The 21,212-nt window shown below is 44.9% G+C and overlaps 1 protein-coding gene across 1 annotated transcript in view; it reads right to left on the bottom strand.

Moving 5' to 3' along the window:
- The window catches only part of ST13 (ST13 Hsp70 interacting protein), a 113,610-nt gene that overhangs the window by 31,357 nt on the left and 61,041 nt on the right, over window positions 1–21,212 (bottom strand). Inside the window, exons 6-8 of the mRNA XM_073644163.1 lie at window positions 13,365–13,449; window positions 4,288–4,398; window positions 3,364–3,466 (exon numbers count right to left, since the gene is read on the bottom strand). Coding sequence (XP_073500264.1) covers window positions 3,364–3,466; window positions 4,288–4,398; window positions 13,365–13,449 — 299 coding nt within the window. The remainder of the gene's footprint in view (window positions 1–3,363; window positions 3,467–4,287; window positions 4,399–13,364; window positions 13,450–21,212) is intronic.

Below are 21,212 nucleotides of genomic sequence, written 5' to 3'. Positions count from 1 at the left end.
TGATGAATCGGGCCACGTCTTAAAAACATGGACTCCTTTGAGGGCACATTTCTGTTTGATAGCTTCTGTGTTGTTTAATGTTGGCTGCAGAATGAGTAACCTAAAAATGCAATTTTACTTTTTATTTGTGCTCAATTGCAAAAATGATTTTTGGCCTCAAAATAAATGCATTTAAAAAGGAAACCAGTCATTAGATCCATGCTGGCAAAACCATGGGCAGCAAGAATCAGAGCCTGGTTACAAAATTGCAGCTAGAGCATACCACAGAAAATATTAGTTTGAAAAGCCAGCGGTGACCATAGGCAGAGAGCAGATTAATCCGGTCACTGTTGTAAGTGATTGACAGGTCTCTACCAATATACAGGCGAGGGAAAGATCTGTCGATAACATGCAGCAGCGTTAGTACCTGACCAGATCTTCAAAGTATATTCTCTTTGAAAACAGCAGAGCTTTTCAGAGAAAAAATGCCTAGCTGTGATCGTGCAGGCAGGATCGAATTCATTCAGCCCGCGGATTGGCCAGCATGAATCACATGATTCCCTTTTAAAGGGGTTTTCCCACGAACAAAGCTAATTTTAACATTTTAATCAATAGATCTTGGAATAATAATAATAATTTCCACAATTGGATGTGATTAAAAATTGTTCCTGTGCTGATATAATCTTATACATGTGCCCCTGCTGTGTACTGTGCAGGGCTGTGGAGTCAGTGTCGGTATAAAATGGACCGACTCAAACTCCTAAAATATATAATAAATTGGGTACAGTAGTTCAATGCAGTTTGTGGGGAATATTTTTTCATAAGAATTTGGGAAAGTTATGAAATGTCATAGGAGGTCAAAGACGCGTATATTTATCAAAACATAAATTTTATTGAATAATATACAACCATTTCTACAAAACATGCAAGAAAGCCATGCTCATTAGCATAAGCACAAACAATGGGGAAATCCCCAAAAGTACTACAGAGGTATCAGTAAGGCTCGTTGGAAGACATATGGGTAAGACGTAATGCCATTACATCGTGGATAGAGAGGGAAAGATTGATTACTAGCTTCGAACACCATGGTCTCACTTACTTAAGTTACATAGGGCAAAATTGCCAACAAAGAAAATCTCAGTCAAAATTGTGAGACCACACTGATAAGAATCATTCAGAGGCCATGTTACATGTTATTATCCTCTCCACCAATGTAATAATCTAAACCCCAGGCAGTAGGTATGAGGTATAAAAATAAATTAATCAAATGTAAATATACAATAAATACCTGACTGCCTTGCTTCCACGCCAATAGTCTTATCCCGTTCCAACGCACGTTTCGGTGCCAACAGGCACCTTTTTCAAGGGAAGTAAATTAGCTAATTTTTAGATTATTACATTGGTGGAGAGGATAATAACGTGTAACATGGCCTCTGAATGATTCTTATCAGTGTGGTCTCACAATTATGACAGATTTTCTTTGTTGGCAATTTTGCCTTATGTAACCCAAGTAATATTTTCACATTGGTATATATTGCTGCAGTGAGACCATGGTGTTCGAAGCTAGTAATCAATCTTTCCCTCTCTAACTACTATGTAATGGCATTAAGTCATACCCATATGTCTTCCAATAAGCCTATTTTGTTGTGAGCCTTACTGATACCTCTGTAGTACTTTTGGGGATTTCCCCATTGTTTGCGCTTAAGGTAATGAGCATGGCTTTCTAACATGTTTTGTAGAAATGGTTGTATATTAATTATTCAATAAAATTATGTTTTGATAAATATACGCGTCTTCGACCTCCTATGACTTAGTAGTTCTTTGTAGGTTTAATGTATTGCGAGTCGGAAGGGTCAGTTATGCATTGGCTTGTCCGGAAAATTTAGTTTTTTTAATGTCCTATAAATGTCTGTCCTATTCCTGATCTAAGGGTCTAGACTTTTAGCTGAGAAAAATGTGTCCTACCGTAAATTTATCACTTAAACATGAGCCATATATGAGGGAGTTGGAGTCGGTGTCAAGGAAATTGAGGAGTCGGAGTCGAAGGTTTGGCTTATCGACTCCACAGCCCTGATACTGTGTAATGGCTGTGTCTGACTGTGCAGGAAAATGATCTGATCGTACCACATCCATCTCCTGGGCAGGGGAGGAAGCAAAAAAAGAGTATACAGATAGGACAGCAGGAGATCACAGCTGATTCATTCTCTCTCTGAGGTAACAAATTAGTTAAAAACAGCAAGTGATCCTGTGATCCCATGCGGTCTTGCCTGTATACTCTTTGGCTTCCACCCCCGCCCAGGAGCTGTGGTATGATCAGACCATGTTCCTGCACGATCAGACACAGCCATTACACAGTACACAGCAGGGACACATTTATAAGATTATCTCAGCACAGGAACATTTTTTTTTTTTTTTTTTTTAAACACCCCATTGCGGAAATTATTTTTATTCCAAGATCTATTCATTAAAATGTACTTTATTCATGGGAAAACCCCTTTAAGTTGCACAGTATTTGCACTAGTATTAGCTATATTGCATGTGTCAGTGGTTATGTATCATTTATTACTCCACCAAGTTGCTGTACGGATTCAATGACCATTGCAAACGTTGGTGTTAAACACACACTCCAGCCTTTTAGTTATGCTTTAGTTAGGTTTTTAAGAGACAGAATAAATATATAGCCAGTTTTATCAATACATTGTGATTTTAAACTTTGGTTGTCATTGTTTTTTTTTTTTTTAAAAAGGAGGCAACAATTAAAAACTTTACACAGAACATAACATACAAAGTTTTATTTTAGCCAGCGTGAACGTAAAAGGTAGTAATCTATGTTGTGAGAATGCTCGTGAAGTCAAATTTGTTGCATCAAATGTCAACCTAACCTAGCTTTAAAGAGAACCTGTCACCATGTCAAAAGTGGACATTTTTTGCTCTTTTGATTCCAGCTGCTTCAGAGTATTTAGTGTATGCAGTTTGTTTTCATGTTTTTATAAATCCGCCATATGTTTCCAGAGATTTGGCCTTTTTATTTAGTGCTGATTTTTATGGTTTGAGCACACAGCGTAATAATGCAGACCAGCTTAAAGACAAGCCCCAGAGGATCCTGCGAGCACAGTCTTCGGAAAGAAGACCATAAAATCAGCACTAAATAAAAAAGGCCAGTTTTTCTGGAATTGTATGACAGATTTAAAGTAAAAAAAAAGTTACGTATATATATATATTTTACATACTCGGGTGAGCAGTGGGTATAAAATAAAGAGTTGATGTGGTAACAAGTCCATGTGTCAAAATTACACTATAATTATACATGCAAATAGAGTCTCAATAATGGAAAAATTATGGTTCAGGAGTTTTAACAAGATGTCCACAAAGCATATTACTTACCCGTGGTTGCACTTCCTTAAGCATAGTACTTGCTTCTTCATCATAATCCAATTTGCAAGCCATTGCCAAATCATGTGCAGCTTCTTCCCAGTGACCCAGAAGCCTACAGAATAGTTAAAAGATCAACCAAATCTGTTTTGCTGGATCATTATGAAATTAAAGAAGCACTTTAAAAAAATTAGCAGCACAATGATGTCCTAGGTTTACATTCCGAAAATTCTTTAGTATTTTGGTCTGTAGTTGGTCACCAAATCCTCGGCGAGGACCAGAAGTCACTTTCTCTATAGATTCCTATGACAGACATAATTTGAGTTTCACAAGAAGGCGTTAAGAAACTATCATTCCAGACTGAAGAAGCCGCTTCCTTCAGAGAGTCAGGGTGCAGGCTATGGGGTCCAAGCTATGGGGTCCAAATGAAGGACCAGAGCGGAAAATGCAGTAATTCAGCAACTAGCACCTTGAAGGGAGCATATAAATCAGAAAACTTCCTACTGATTAACCCCATTAGTGACCAAGTCGAATTTTTCATATCTTATATCTATCACTTTAGGTCATAAGAAGTTTGCAATGCTTCTACATATCCCAATGATTGAGACTTATCACATTGTACTTTATGTTAGTAATAAACAAAAGGTTGCTATGTTGTGTTTATTTCTGAAAAGATTGAAAATTTGACAAAATTTAAAAAAAAGCGGTCATAGATTACGGACCTGGCTGATGGCCCAGAGTCCTGCTAATCGATGCCTCTATTCATTGTACGATGTAAAATAGTTTAAGAATTATCTCAATTCTCCATTTACACATGGAATCACTGTTCTAAGATTCAGTAATGTTTCCATGGGTAAAGAACAATCTCTTGACATTACATAATCCTTATTCACTCACACGGTTATGTGCCACCTACTAAATGCACTAAACCCTTACCGGTGTGCTTTTCCTCTCCATTTATATGGCTGAGCAGAATCAGGATTGATGGCTATAGCTTTATCACAATCACGGATTGCGGCATTCGGTTTTTGTAGCTTAACATAAACACTACAGGAAAAAGAAAACATAAGATATTTGTGTATACATATATTTGGTGTGCAATGTAGCAAAAGGTATTTTCTTTTAACCTATCTACATGTGGTGACCAGATGTGGTCAGGAGAACCGGAAATGCCAAGCCAGATGTGCTACAATTGTCCTAAATCCCAAAGAGGTGAATGGCCACAACAAAGCAGGCTACATTGTTTCTCTACATCAATAATGGCAATTTGCACAAGGTAAATACCAGAATAGTAAACCAAGAAGGCGTCAGAACAATGGAAGCTATTACAAAAGTTATAGTATAGCAGACAAATACAGAAAAATAATTCATCATTGAGGTTTAAATCAAGTTGCTTCCTACAATCAGTTAGAGATGAAATTTTCAGAGAGATTGAACAAAGGAGAAGAACAAATCAGAAAATGAGGAAGGGTAAAAAAAAAAGGAAAAGAGCCAGTAGATGGGATAGAACAGGAATAACCACAAATGAAATGAGATGGAATGTAAATAGGAAAGGGTTCTCTACAGTTAAGCCCCCGTCTCACATAACGACGCACCAGAAATCCCGACAACGATGTGACTTGGCCGGTATCGCTGGTGCGTCGCTAAGTGATCGCTGGTGAGCTGTCAAACAGGCAGGCTCACGAGCGATCAGAATCTTTCCACGATGTCCTGCTCCTGGTTGCCAGCCGGCTGCTGAAGCAGGAGCAGGCTGGTAACCATGATAAACAGCGGGTTACTAGGGGCACACGCGCACTTAGTAACCTGCTGTTTATCATAGTTACCACTCTGCTACGGTGAGCGGGAGGTTACCGCTCACCGTACAGAGTGGTAACCATGATAAACAGCGGGTTACTAAGTGCGCGTGTGCCCCTAGTAACCCGCTGTTTATCATGGTTACCAGCCTGATCGCTGGTCCCGCTGGTCACACACAGCGATGTGTGCTGACCAGCGGGAGGGCAAGGACCAAAAAATGGTCCAGGACATTTTGCAGCGATCAGCGACCTCACAGCAGGGGCCTGATCGCTGCAAGGTGTCACACATAGCGACATCGCTGGTGAGGTCGCTGTTGCGTCACCAAAACCGTGACTCAGCAGCGATCTCGCTAGTGATCTCGCTATGTGAGACGGGGGCTTAAGAGCAGTAAGACTGTGGAATGCCCGACCACAAGAGGTAGTAATGGTAGTAAATCAGCATTTATAAAACGTCTGGATGCTTTTCTTACAATGAATAGTATTGTGTGCTATAAGTAAAGTAGCAATGGAGATTGTATAACTGGTCAAGAAAAGTTGAATTGATGGACTTGTGTCTTTTTTCATCCCAAGTAACTGACTGTGAAACTAACAAGACTAGTGCTAGCTGTGTGGTTTCCCAGAGTGACTTTAGATCCTTGTGGAAAAACTTTCGTGTTCATAAGCACACAAACTAACATTGGACTACGTGTTATTTTGAGTTTCAATCTAATAAATCACGACTTTTTAAAATATCACAACATTTTTGTGTAAATAAACTCCAGTTATCCCCTACAGTAACTTAATGTACGCCTGAAATTTCTGCACTAAATTTAACATTTTAGCTGAACATCCGAGTTTTTGTGCTAAGTCACAAAACAAGTTAAAGACAAAAAAGTGATTGGGCTTTAAGCATAGAGCTGCATTCACTGTGTAGTAGCTGCTGCGTACTGCACAACAGCTTCTATCAGAATAAGAGCAATTGTGCAGCATCTGGCGGTGCCGATACCAATTAAAACTACAGCCTGCCATGCAAACAGCAAAAAAAAAATAATATTTTTTTGCTGTTATGTAATATATTATATTATATATTTTAGATGCATACATACATGTGCGCACACATGGACAAAAATTGTTGGTGACTTCTCTTAAAATAAGAAGAACCCACAGTGGTCATTGAAGTAAAGTGAAAAAAGTAATTTTTCAATTTAAAATGTACTGAATATTAATTAATGAAAATCAGACATTGCTCTTGAATTGTGGTTCTACAGAAAACTAAAAAGCAAAATTACTTTTGACAGTTTCAAGTAATTTCAGTGACCATTGTGGGTTTTTCTTACTTTAACAGCAATCCAACAACAATTTGGCCGACAGAGTTTGCAAGTCGGGAGTGAGAGCATTTGTAAGAAAGCGCTAAACAGGAAGACCAGGAAAGGCCGGCCTGCAGGAGCAGTGAGCAGCTGGGACCGCCACATGTTGCCTTGCACAGCACGCTGAAAATATTTGCTGAATGTGCCTTATTTTTTAGAAGTGCTAAAAATATGCAGAGACTAAAATAGAGTGATAACCTGCTGGGTCTAAGGTCAGATTCACGCATTACTTTTTTTGGAATCCATTATTCTTATGGATCACAGAACCTGTACAATGAATGAGCCTTTTCACATTTTTTTTGAGTGCCGATTAACAATAGAAAACCTTCCTAAAAAACTCAGACACTTCCTATTTTGATCTGTGTTGGGTCAAATTCACCAACACAAATCAATGGCTCTGTGAAAGGAAAAAAAATAAATGTAACCCACAATGTACAATGTAATACACAATGTAACCCATATAACCCGAGGAGAAGCTACAATTCTTTTGTTCATACACTAAAAAACAAATGCTACAAGGACTGTAAAAACTGACATCGATCAAAAAATGGGTTCAGACAATGAAAAGAAGCACGGACTGTTTTCTATATATGAGGGAAAAAGAAACTAAACAAAGACGCGTCGAACGGGCCTAACTGCTGTGTTTAGAGGCAGGGGGCACAGGACGGTGCAGTGACTTTGGCGGGATGTCATTCTCAACATGACAGGTTATACCAGATTTTAAATAAAGGTGTAAGAAATATTTGGCAATGACCTAACCCTTTTAGCATCAATGGTCTTTTGACAATTTGTGCTTCTGGACAATTTTCGTATTATTGATGCATCAACCTAATTTACAAATTAAAATATTGCTAGTAACCCGTTACAGTCATGAAGGACTGTAACGTCATACGCCGGCCCCCTGACTTGGGTGCGGTTCAGTAACTGAGCCTGCATCTTTGCTGGCAGGTAAGGTCATTTACAGTGCATGTCCAGGGGGTGCGCTGTTGGGCTGCCATGACAGCCGAGGTCTGATGAAGAACCCGGGGCTGTACTGACCGTACTCCAGTGAAAGCCAGTCCGCAGCTGGTGTTCATAGGAGACTGTGATTTATGCTATATACATCAATACAATGGAATTGCTGCAGGTTCAAGTTCCCTAAAGAGGACCAACATGTACAATAAGAAATAAAAAAAAATCTTTTTTTTTTTTCATAAAAAATATCAACAGAAAGAGAATATAAAAAGTTAGAATCACCCCCAACAGAAAAAAAAAATACAGCGCTACATATGTAAAAAGCTGTTCTATCAAAATATAAAAATTAACCAGATTGTGTCATGAGAAAAAAAATAAATAAAAAACATTAGAAGCAACCAAAGCACTGTTTCGACTTCAAAAGATAATCGATAAAAACGTTGGCTCAGCGCAAAAAAATAAGCCTTCATACAGCTCCATCGACCAAAAATGTAAAGAGTTTCAGTTTTAGAAAATGGCGACAAGCAACATTTTTTACTAAATTTAAAAACAACAAAAAAAAACAAACAAACCCAACATGCATGTTTGTTATTGCCATAATTGTACTAACCTGGAAAATCATATTATCAGGTCATTTTTACTTTACAATGAAAGCTGTAAATAAAAAAATTGACTGCACAAATGCGTTTTTTTCTATTTTGCTGCACTTGGAATTTTTTTCCTGCTTACCAGTACATCATGTGGATAAAATGGATGGTGTCAGTCAACTTGGGATCGCAAAAAACACCTGTCAGCAGGATTGAGCTTAGTAAACCACATACACTGTCAGGTGGGTGACATTATACTGATTAATGTGATATCTTTGTTGATGAATCCAGACAGTGGTTCTTTTATAATCTTTATTTTCAGTTCTGCCATAATGATATGCTCGTGCTCTGGGGCGGGACTTTAGGGAGGGTCTGTAGCGGGTGCTCTCATTATGTGTGCCTATCTCTGGCCTCTGACAGGTCACTGTGCTTTCAGTCACCTGCCTACTATTTTACATACTGCCTTTGTAATTTCTGTGCCAAAGTGAAATTTACATGTCCCAAACTGGCCCCCGCCGCCCGCGCAGTAGCATCTTTCGGTTGCAGAGAGATGCTACTGCGCACGAGCGGGCACCATTTTGCTTCTGGAAAAAGAATTTGGGTGCAGCAATATGGCGCCGCGCATGCGCAGTAGCATCTCTTGGCAACCGAGAAACGCTACTATGCATGCGCAGGCGTTGGGGGCCATATTGCTGCAAACAAATTTATTTTTCCTCTAGCAAGATGGTGCCCGCGCCGTAACATCGGCAAGTAATAGATGCTACTGCGCGCGCGGCGAGGGCCATTTTGTTGTATGTAAATTTTATGTTTGTCACAGAAATTACACAGGCAGTATGTAAAATAATAGCCAGGTCACTGAAGGCACAGTGACCTTATAATTTATTCTCAAAAAAAGTCCAAACTATATCATTTAGCACTTCAGAATTATAGTATAGATACACCATACTCATTGGGCACTGAACCCTAATGAGTTAAAGAAGTGACACATATCCTTCAATAAAATATACATTTTATTGTTACATTTTAAAAAAGAAAAAAAACAATAAAACAGAAAGGAGACTAAAAAATGCACTGGGGCACAATCATACATGCACTCTGTAATTAACAACAGACACAATGGCTCAATGTTCTGAAAAAGATCTTCTCATCGATAATCAAATTCCAATGTAATAGAAAAACTATTGCCATAAATGTTCATATATATGTTATATCTCAAAAAGTAGTATCCAAATCACCAAGTCATGAATACAGGATCTCCATATCAAAGGAACACCATATAAGAATATAGGTATTCATATGTTTCCAATACTTATACAGGGTAGAAATTATGCTCCTATACTTGAAAATTACTATGCACATTTGTGATCAAGGAGATAAATAATTATTTCTCCAAATATACCCAGTGCAAACTGTATCCATTTAGGAGGAGATTTCTCCCCGTGTTAAATATTGTTATATACATTGAAAAGATAATTACTTTCCATTGCCACCTCTTTCCCAAAGTGCAAAAATGCAAAGGTCTGTATCTTTTATCTATTCAGGAGGAAATTCCTCTCTGTGTAAGTGAAACTAACAGATCCTCTAACATCATGACACAGATGGCTGGACACTGCACTAGCATAAATATAACTTGTATTGAACATCAAACCAAAAGGTCAGGAATGTTATTTACCTATCATATAGATGCTTTGTATAGATTTGCTCCTCCGTCCAGCCACCTGTGTCATGATGTTAGAGGATCTGTTAAGGCCCCGTCACACTTAGCGACGCTGCAACGATCCCGACAACGATACGACCTGTTCGGGATCGTTGCTGCATCGCTATGTGGTCGCTGGTGAGCTGTCAAACAGGCAGGCTCACCAACGATCAGGGGAGCAGCGACATCGTGGAAAGAATCTTTCCACAATGTCCTGCTCTTGGTTACCAGCCTGCTGAAGCAGGAGCAGGCTGGTAACCATGATAAACATTGGGTTACTAGGGGCACACGCTTACTTAGTAACCCGTTGTTTATCATGGTTACCACTCTGCTACGGTGAGCGGGAGGTTACCGCTCACTTTAGCAGGCTCGTAACCATGATAAACAACGGGTTACTAGGTGCGCGTGTGCCCCTAGTAACCCGATGTTTATTATGGTTACCAGCCTGATCGCTGCTCCCGCTGGTCACACACAGCGATGTGTGCTGACCAGCGGGAGGACAACGACCAGAAAATGGTCCAGGACACTTTGCAGCGATCAGCGACCTCACAGCAGGGGCCTGATCGCTGCAAAGTGTCACACATAGCGACATCGCTGGTGAAGTCGCTGTTGCGTCACCAAAACCGTGACACAGCAGCGATCTCGCTATGTGAGACGGGGGCTTTAGTTTCACTTACACAGAGAGGAATTTCCTCCTGAATAGATCAGACCTTTGCATTTTTGCACTTTGGGAAAGGGTGGCAATGGAAAGTAATTATCTTTTCAATGTATATAACAATATTTAACACGGGGAGAAATCTCCTCCTAAATGGATACAGTTTGCACTGGGTATATTTGGAGAAATAATTATTTATCTCCTTGATCACAAATGTGTATACTAATTTTCAAGTATAGGAGCATAATTTCTACCCTGTATAAGGTATTGGAAACATATGAATACCTAAATTCTTATATGGTGTTCCTTTGATATGGAGATCCTGTATTCATGACTTGGTGATTTGGATACTACTTTTTGAGATATAACATATATATGAACATTTATGGCAATAGTTTTTCTATTGCATTGGAATTTGATTATCAATGAGAGGATCTTTTTCAGAACATTGAGCCATTGTGTCTGTTGTTAATTACATAGAGTGCATGTATGATTGTGCCCCAGTGCATTTTTTAGTCTCCTTTCTGTTTTATTGTGTTTTTTCTTTTTTAAAATGTAACAATAAAATGTATATTTTATTGAAGGATATGTGTGTCACTTCTTTAACTCATTAGGGTTCAGTGCCCAATGAGTATGGTGTATCCAGGCACAGTGACCTGTCAGAAGGCAGAGATATGAATACATAAGAAAAGCACAAGATAAAGCCCCTCCCTAAAGGCCACCCCAGAGCACGAGCATAGCATTATGTCAGAAATGAAAATAAAGATTCTAAAAGAACCACAGGACAGATTTCATCAACAAAGGTATCATTTTACTCAGTGTAATGTCACCCACCTGACAGTGTATGTGGTTTACTGCGCACAAACCTGCTGACAGGTGCACTTTAAACCTCATATCTATCCATCTTCTGAAAGTAAAAACCTGTAACATTGTCAAAATGCTACTCAGCAACTTATGTACACAGGCACCGTCATGCAATTTTGCATGCATCAAGAGGGAAAAAAATGCATAAAGATTTATGAAGTCTAAAAGTTGGACCCAAAACACAAAATTCTACCATATTTCGTAAAAATAAAGCTTAACATGTGCAGAGTCCGGACATATTAAGCATCCGTTAGTTGGTCCCGTCAGGGCTTACGTCTGAACCCCCCACAAAACGGGATTCGGACATATGCCTCGATGGGGCCATAGACCATAATGATGCCGATAGAGTGAATGTGCATCATTTTTGGGGGCGTGTACGCCTACTGGAAACAGATATAGTAGACTGTGTCTGGGTGTCTGTTTCCAGCAGGTGTACACGCCCCAAAATGATGCACAGCAGAGCGCACGTTCACTCGGTCGGCACCATTATAGTCTATGGCCCCGTCGGCGCATAGGATCAACGAACAGGTGGCAAAAAGCAGTGTGAAAGCACCCTTAGGGTGTGTGCAGACGATCAAGAGCCACTGCGGGTTTGACGCTGTAAACTTTTGCAGCGTCAAACCCACAGCGGCCAGATGTTACAGCATAGTGGATGGGAGTTCTAGAAATCCCATGCCCACTATGCGTATCTGGTCACTTGCGGATCACCAACAGAAACTGACATGCAGCAAGTCTTTTCAGACAAGCAGCATGTCAATTTCTCCTGCGTGTCTGCATGCAGGCTTTCCCTGTAGACCCAACCTCCATAGGGAAAGCCCGCTTGTGAAAAAAAATGTCCGCAGCTCATTTGCATAAACTGAGCAGAAGCCACAGGCGGCCCTTCCGCAGCATCTGGGCTGCAGGCCCGGACGTATCATGAGCACATACCATAAGGCCATGTTCACACAATCAGTATTTTACATCAGTATTTGTAAGCCCAAACAAGGAGTGGAACAATCAGAGGAAAAGTATAATAGAAACACGTCACCACTTCTGTATCTTTCACCCATTCCTGGCTTTGGCTTAAAAATACTGATGTAAGATACTGACCAAATACTGAGTGTGTGAACGTGGCCTTAGGCCTATGTCTACATTTTATAGATCTTTATATCAATCATCAGTACTGGAAAGACCAAACAAGTGGTTTTATGCTGCAACATTCAAATCTGGCATCGGTCATTGTTTTGATTTTATTAAACAAAAAAATTTAATTGACATAAAAAAAAAAAAAAAAGTGTGAGAACTTGTGATTTCTAAACTTCAATAAGTCTGACTTTAAAACAGAGTCGTACCACACTAAACTTAACAATTGACACTTCCCATAAGTGTACTTTTATGCTGATCTGGTTTTTTGATGTGTCCAATTATTTTCAGAAATGTTTAGGACCCAACTCAGTTCTAATGTGCATTTGAGTGTTCTACATATTCAAAAACGTGCAACCTTGCAGTATTCACAATAGTGTTTAGGTTTGTTAACCCTTCAGAAATGTTTCCTGTATGCATTAACGCAAAGTGGAATGAACTAAATGAAAAATTATTTTTTTTTCTATTAAAATGTAGTGCTATCCCCAAACTTTTTATTTCCACAAATGAAATTAAAAAAAAAAAAAATGTTAATAACGTTCACAGTTCTTTCTTTTACCATGCAAAGAACAAAATGTTGGAACTGCATTTTTTCCCCCACCAATTCATATTAGTTCAACAAGTCCCAATATGGCTACTGTAACAGAAAGTTAAAGAATTTATTGTTTTTGGGACGTTGTAAGGCAGTGATGTGTGCTGCAACCTTATGAAGGGCAGTGATGGTCGAGGCCTGGACGTGGCTGGAAGTTCTGGCCTACAGTGAATAGGCCAGAGAAGCGGTATGCTATGGCAGAAAGAAAAGGACCGGACGGCGGGCAGCAAGCAGCAGGGCATGGTTGATGAGGAGGTGAGTATTTCTCGTTTTTTGGGAGTTTTTTGTCGGCCCAGTTTCAAATTCTAAGCAAACTTAGGAAGCTACCTAGTTTGTAACCCAGGGACTGCCTGTATACATAACTAGTACTGGAATCATTTGGAAATACATTTAATTTTTCTCACCTTGCACGTTTCGCATACAAAATAGCAATCAGTGGGTTAAGTTTAATAGCTTCTGTAAATAAGTCAATGGCATTCTGCAGTTCACCTGGAGATAAAAAGATAAGAAATAGTTTAATTTTATCAAAAAAGAAAGCAATAGTAAAGCGTACCTACACTTTCCACAATAAAATGACTATAGTGCAGGAATCAGCAGTATAATCGTGTGTGACAACGACACGGGAAGCACTGAATACCCTCCCTGACATTACACTAGAGGCTGGACATGACAGGATACCAATAGCAAACTGGGCCATTTCATGCCACTGGTCCAATCTGCTGATCCTTAAGTCCATGGGATCAGGGCATCTGCCTGAGATGGGACATATTTTAAGTAGGACTACAAATAGTTGTTCAGACAAAGGTTTTTTTAAATGAATTAGGTTGTCACAATGGCAGATAAAGCATCTGGTCCAAAATGTAAATTATGATGCAGTGGCTGCCTGCTGTAGCCCCAACACTGGCACAGACTGGGAGCGTTAGGACTGGGTGTATCACAGAGGGGTCACCAGGTCAGCCTAGCGGTCAGCAGGTGGAGGCTCAAAAAAAAAAAGATTTGCGGAGCAGGTAACAGCTTATCCTGATAATAAGCCTATTTGCACTCCCTTTTGGTATCAGGAAAAAAATTCCTCCATTTTGCTTTCATACAGAGAATGTAATAGCAAGGCTATCCAATAGTCAACGATTTTCTTGATGGCAACAATACGCCTGTTATGCATGTACAGCTTTCCAGCACGATAGAGGACACTGATGGTTCATTTTAATCACCTTTCTGCAATGGTTGGTTGCCATTGACAGTGTTAAAGAAGTTGTCCACTACTTTTACATTGATGCCCTATCTGTAGGATAGGGCATCAATGTCTGATCAGCCGGAGTCCCACACTCGGCACCCCCGCCGATCAGCTGTTATCAGTGCTGGCTGCAAGTACTTACTTGCGGTGCTTGGCCGTCCAGTTGTAGTGGCCTCCGCGGGGTACTGCACATCCGCCTCCCATTGAATGGAAGGAATGGTAGTACCCTGGGTCGGCTACTACAGCTAAACAGCCAAGCACCACAAGTAAGCACTTGCAACGGGGGTGCCGTGTGCGGGACCCCAGCCGATCAGACATTGATGCCCTATCCCAGTGATGGCGAACTTTTTGGAGACAGAGTACCCAAACTGCAATCCAAAACCCATTTATTTATCGCAAAGTGCCAACAAGGCAATTTAACCTGAATACTGAGGTTTTAGTTTAGAAAAACTCATAAATTAACTCAACTCGTACATTAGTGAGCTATATAATCTATAGCAGACAGAGAGCTATGCACTCCAAGCCTAAGATACTAGCCTCCGATTGCAGAGGATTTTTAATCAAAAGTCATATTGCAAAAGTTGTTTGTTTTTACAACCTTTTTGTAATTGTAACCTTTTATCATGATGAGAATAAACCTCTAAGCCAAGGATGTCAATCTGAAATACACAGAGGGCCAAAGTTAAAAGCTTGGACAAAGTTGCGGGCCAACCTTGATATTTGTTTAAATAAAAAAAAAAATTTAAAAAAAAGTATAGAATTGAGGACGTTTTTCCTTATCAAATAAAACCATTAACTTTTGGAATTGTAGTGGAATAATATAATATGTTATGTAAAAGCAGTAAAAAAGCATATAGAGCCCAATTTAAATATGTAATAACAAAAGGCTTAAAAAAAACTTTGAATTATTATTTATTATAGCGCCATTTATTCCATGGCACTTTATATGTGAAAAAGGGGTATAATACAAGAACATTTACAATAATCTTGAACAAAATGTGACGGCGACTGGTACAGGAGGAGAGAGGACCCTGCCCGCGAGGGCTCACAATCTACAAGAATAATATAGATAATAAAGTATGATGCAAAAAAAACTGCCCCGCGTGGTCCTCCACACAGCGCAATGGGGCCCCGCGTGGTCCTCCACACAGCGCAATGGGGCCCCGCGTGGTCCCCCACACAGCGCAATGGGGCCCCGCGTGGTCCCCCACACAGCGCAATGGGGCCCCGCGTGGTCCCCCACACAGCGCAATGGGGCCCCGCGTGGTCCCCCACACAGCGCAATGGGGCCCCGCGTGGTCCCCCACACAGCGCAATGGGGCCCCGCGTGGTCCCCCACACAGCGCAATGGGGCCCCGCGTGGTCCCCCACACAGCGCAATGGGGCCCCACATGGTCCCCCACACAGCGCAATGGGGCCCCACATGGTCCCCCACACAGCGCAATGGGGCCCCACATGGTCCCCCACACAGCGCAATGGGGCCCCACATGGTCCCCCACACAGCGCAATGGGGCCCCACATGGTCCCCCACACAGCGCAATGGGGCCCCACATGGTCCCCCACACAGCGCAATGGGGCCTGTGATGAAAGCCGGCCGGTGGGTGCAGCTCTCTGGCGCCCCCTTACCTCTCAGGTCAGTCAAGGTACTGCACCTAGAGAAAGTAGTGCCAGGAAGCTGCAACCAGCGCAGGGAACACGGTAGAGTGTTCCCCTTCAACGTCACTAAACCGTAACGTCACTACACAGCACAACTCGCTAGCGCCCTCTTAGCCTCAGGTCAGTCAAGGAACTGCACCTAGGATAAGCGGTCGCCAGAGAGACTGTCCTGTAACCTACTGGGTATCGGGGCCCTCTGTAGTGAGGGTGGTATATATATCTTCCTTGGCCGCGCCAGGAATATATATATCTGAACCTCCGACCGTCACTACCAGCCTTCCCCAATCCCCAGTTGGTATGCTGCCACCAGTCCCTATTTTAGATATACGCCCAGTCCGTGAATGGGCCTATATCGGGTCAGGAACCAACCCTGGGTAGCGTTTTTGGCTTGAGCCGAGCTCACACGGACGTGCGTTCGTTATGCAGAATAAAAGGCAGGCCCACAATTACTTGAGGTAATTGATTATAATAATACACTAGATACACGATATACAACTAAATATACACAGGTATAAGGTCAGGCTAAACTATACAACAATGGAATACAACACACAGAATCACCACAGCATATCAGTTACCGGTTTCTTGATTTTCTTGTGACGCAGGGAGAGGATTCTGCGATCGCAGGCACGGTTCTTTGTTACAGGCTGAGGCCTACCACCGCATGGTCAAACTGCTCCTCCCCTTGGTGGCCTCAGCTGGTGCTCAGATGTTCAGCACACCACTCTTGGGTCAAGACTGACTTGTCTCTTGTCTGTCCTGCTATCTTACCTGCCCTGTCCCGCCCACTGCTGGTGAGGTCAGCTGACTCAGTCTCCACCCTCAGGTCTAACTTCGATCAGAAGCCCAAATTCTATGGAACCCAATAACTTCTTCTGGGATGGTCTCATGATACCCCCAGGGGTTCCCATGGATTCGGGCCGCCGCAACCGACCTTTTGATATCAATTATGATACCATACGGTCCTCAGGAATGGCTCCGCGCTATATCTTGGCTTCCAGAGCACGTACAAACGTCTACCGCGGAGGCTTGTGTGCGCAATGGCTCCGGGACGCCGTGATATTTTTTTATTGGCCCATCCCATGCAACATGCGTGTACTTTTCATGTTTCTATATCTTATGCCTCCATGCTTGTGACAGACAAAGAAACTAGTCCTATGGGACAAATGGTCAGGTACAGATAGACGAAGCACCCCCCCCTGCTGGCTGTGTTTCCTCTCGAAGTCTTTGAAGCTCCTAGCATTCAAGTGTTAAGTAGGCTTCTTATCTTACAGGAGCCTGGATGGGGGGAAACTATCTAGTTGACGTTTTAACAGAAGGTCCCAAGGGTGGGGGCTGCTGAAGTGTGGCCATCCCTGGATATGATTTATCATTACCAAGATGGCGGCTACAGGTTCATCACACCTCCCCCTATACGAGGGCGCGAGGGGGTAGCACATTCCTGTGTTCCCCCGTGCGTCCTTCTGCACCCTCCCCTTGCCGGGATAACCCGTCAGCGTTACCGTGGTCACGGCCTCTTCTGTGGCGAATGGAGAAGTGGTACTGCTGGAGAGCGAGGCTCCAGCGTAGCAACCTGCCATTCGACCCAGAGACCGTGTGTAACCAGCTGAGGGGGTTGTGGTCCGTCTCCACGGTGAAATGGCTCCCGTACAAGTAGGGCTGCAGACGCTGCAGGGCCCATACAATTGCCAGGCATTCTTTTTCCACCGTGGAGTAAGCCACCTCCCGGGGCAGTAGCTTCCTGCTCAGGTACAAGACAGGATGTTCCTGGCCTGTCGTGTTGACCTGACTTAGCACAGCACCGAGGCCAAAGTCACTGGCGTCGGTCTGTACCACAAACGGCCGGTCGAAGTCGGCAGCTTGCAGTACAGGGGAGCTACTTAGGGCGGCTTTGAGTGCCCCGAAAGCTGTCTCGCAGGCGACTGTCCAGTCGACTGCGACGGGCAGCTTCTTCTTGGTGAGGTCCGTCAGGGGCTTGGCCAGGGTGCTATAGTGTGGGACGAACCTCCGATAGTACCCGGCGGTCCCCAAGAAGGACATCACCTGCTTTTTGGTCCTAGGAGTGGGCCAGGATGCGATGGCATCCACTTTCCCAGGTTCTGGCTTCAGAACCCCCCCGCCTACCCGGTGACCCAGGTAGAGGACCTCACTCATGCCCAGCTGGCACTTTTCCGGCTTGATGGTCAAGCCTGCCCGGTGGATCCGACCGAGCACCTGCCGCAGGTGCTCTAGGTGATCCTCCCAAGTGGGACTGAAGACTGCAATATCGTCCAAGTACGCAGCCGCGTACCCTTCAAGTCCCTCAAGCAGCGTATTGACCATCCGCTGAAAAGTGGCAGGGGCATTCTTCATGCCGAATGGCATCACTGTGGACTCGTACAGTCCAAAAGGGGTGATAAAGGCAGAGCGTTCCCTTGCCGCGGGGGTCAGAGGAATCTGCCAGTACCCCCGGCTCAGATCCATGATGGTCAGGTACTTAGCCCCGGCCATCCGATCGAGCAGGTCATCGATGCGTGGTATGGGGAACGCATCGGTGGCCGTTACAGCGTTGAGCCCCCGGTAGTCCACGCAGAACCGTGTAGTTCGGTCCTTCTTTGGTACGAGGACTACAGGCGAGGCCCACGCGCTGCTGGATGCCTGGATCACCCCCAGCTTCAGCATCTCGTCTATCTCTTGGCGCATGTTTCCCTGCACCTCGAAAGAGACCCGATATGCTGAACGCCGGATCGGCGGGTGATCGCCAGTGTCCACGTCGTGGACAGCCATCTCAGTCCTTCCGGGCAGGCTGCTGAACAGCCCCCGGAAGGGGTGCAGGGTGGTCCCCAGCTGGGACCGTTGGTCCTCCGTGAGCTGGTGGCCAACCCCCACATCCTCGATGGACCCACCCGCCTTGGCTTGGGTGAGCAGATCCAGGAGGGTTTCTACCTCTCCTTCCTCGGGAAGGTTGCACACTGGGTGGGCAGTCGCTTCCCGCTCATGATGAGCCTTCATCATGTTCACGTGGAAGGCCTTCCTCCTTCCACGGGCGTGATCCAGGGTGACCAGATAGGTGACGGCATTGAGTTTCTGGTGCACGAAGTAGGGACCTTCCCAGGCTGCCTGAAGCTTGTTCTGTGGTACGGGGACCAGTACCCACACCTTTTGACCCACCTGGTAGGTCCTCTCACAAGCATTCTGGTCGTACCACCGCTTCTGGTCGGCCTGGGCCTGGGCCATATTGTCCTGCACCAGCTTTGCCAAGGCCATCATCCTGTCCCGGTGGCGCACGACATACTCGATGACCGACACCTCGGGGGTGGCCAAATCCCCTTCCCATGCTTCCTTCACCAGAGCCAGGGGGCCCCGTACCCGTCGCCCGTACAGGAGCTCAAAGGGGGAGAACCCCGTTGAGGCCTGCGGAACCTCCCGGTAAGCAAATAGGAGGTGTGGGAGGTAACGCTCCCAGTCTCTCCCGTGGGAGTCGACCAACATCTTAAGCATCTGCTTTAAGGTGCCATTGAACCGCTCACACAGGCCATTAGTCTGTGGGTGATACGGGCTGGCCACCAGATGTTGCACCTGCATTTGCTTACAGAGGGACTCCATCAGCCGCGACATGAACTGGGTCCCTCGGTCGGTGAGCATTTCTTGGGGGAAACCCACTCTGGAGAAGATCTCCAGTAAGGCGGTAGCCACCTTGTCGGCCCGAATGGACGACAAAGCTACCGCTTCCGGGTACCGGGTGGCATAGTCCACTACCGTGAGTATGAAGCATTTCCCGGAGTGGCTGGGAGTGGACAGAGGTCCAATAAGATCCACAGCAACCCTCGAGAAAGGCTCTTCGATGATTGGCAGAGTTACCAGTGGGGCATTGGGGCGCGGCCCCGCCTTCTCCACCCTCTGACAGGTGTCACACGAACGGCAGTAGGCACCCACCGCGGCTCCCATCCCAGGCCAGTAGAAATGCTGAGCTATCCTGGCCTTGGTTTTAGCGATCCCTAGGTGTCCGGCCATCGGAATCTCGTGTGCGATCCGCAACAATTCCGCCCTGAACGGATAGGGTACCACTAACTGTCGGTCCCTGGGCCACGCCTCCGGTGAACCCTGCTGGACCGTTACCCGGTACAGCCGTCCCTGGTCCCAGACCACCCGCTCGCAGTCTGACTCCATGGGAGGCTGTGCCGCCTGTTCCTTGAGAGCTTTCAGGCTGTCGTCTGCTTCCAACGCAGCCTGAAATTCCTGACTTGATGTGGCCAGAATCGACGAAACTGCCACATCCTCTGTCAGCCCCTCCGGGCATGTCACCTGGCCGCTGTCTGACCCGGCAGACACTTGGTCAGAAGTGGGGAAGCCGTCGGACCTCTGCAAGGCTCCTTGGGCTCCGGCGCTCCCACTCCTGGTGACAGCGGCTATGACCGCTGTGACCGTGGGTAGTGCCTGCTTCCCCTCTGTTTCTGACCAAGCCGCCCGATCAGGCAGGCTTCCTAGGCCTTTGGACATCTCGGATGTGGGGAACTCCTGCCCTGGGGTCTTACCTGGCGGCTCCTCTCTTGGGACACCCCCACCTCCCATGGCCTGTTCCTCCCCCTGCAGTGGGCCTATACTCAGCAGCCTGGATACCCCTGGGAGCCCTACACTGCCGGTAGCTGCCCCCCTCTCCATCCCTGAGCTTCCCTCTACAGAATCCTGCCCGCCCCCTCCCTCACCGGAGGACAAGAGGTCACGGCACGCCGGCTGAGCACCTCTGCGGGCATCCCCACACTCCCCACCTGCTTTCACTAACCCTGTTTGTGTTGTGTCTGTGCAGGTGTTACCCTCAGGTTTCACTCCCTCCTCCTCAGCAGGACACACACTACATACAACATGGTTGGCATTAGCAGCAGACAAATCAATACACTCTTGGGGGGCCGAACTTGGGGGTTCAGAGGGTACATACTGCGATACTAGACGCCCCAAGTCGGTCCCTAATAAAACATTTGCGGGAATATTTGGCGTTACTCCCACCTCCCGCATCCCCCTTCCGGCACCCCAGTCCAAATACACCATGGCAACGGGAAGTGCCGGCTCCACGCCTCCAACCCCGGAGACGGAAAGAGTCTTTCCTGGTACCAAGTCCTGGGGGGACACCACCTCAGGCCGTACCAGTGTTCGTTCAGCGCCCGTGTCCCGCAGTCCCATGACCGCAGAACGGCCTATGGTGACGGGTTGGATGTTGTCCAGGGACCTACCACCACCCCCTCCCACACACAAAACATTGGGCGCTCTCTGGGACTGGGATGGGGTCTTTTGGCGCTGGGGACACTCAGCCCTAAAGTGTCCTGGTTTGTTGCATAGATGACAACGTCTTACGTCTGGTCCTTGCCTGGAGAGGGCAACAGGGGGATAC

This window comes from Phyllobates terribilis, unplaced genomic scaffold, assembly GCF_046119375.1.
Source record: "Phyllobates terribilis strain yellow unplaced genomic scaffold, ASM4611937v1 Scaffold_8__6_contigs__length_399053987, whole genome shotgun sequence".
Lineage (NCBI taxonomy): Eukaryota > Metazoa > Chordata > Amphibia > Anura > Dendrobatidae > Phyllobates > Phyllobates terribilis.
The sequence above is the reverse complement of the archived record's forward strand: the minus strand, read 5'-3'. Positions and strand labels throughout refer to the sequence as shown.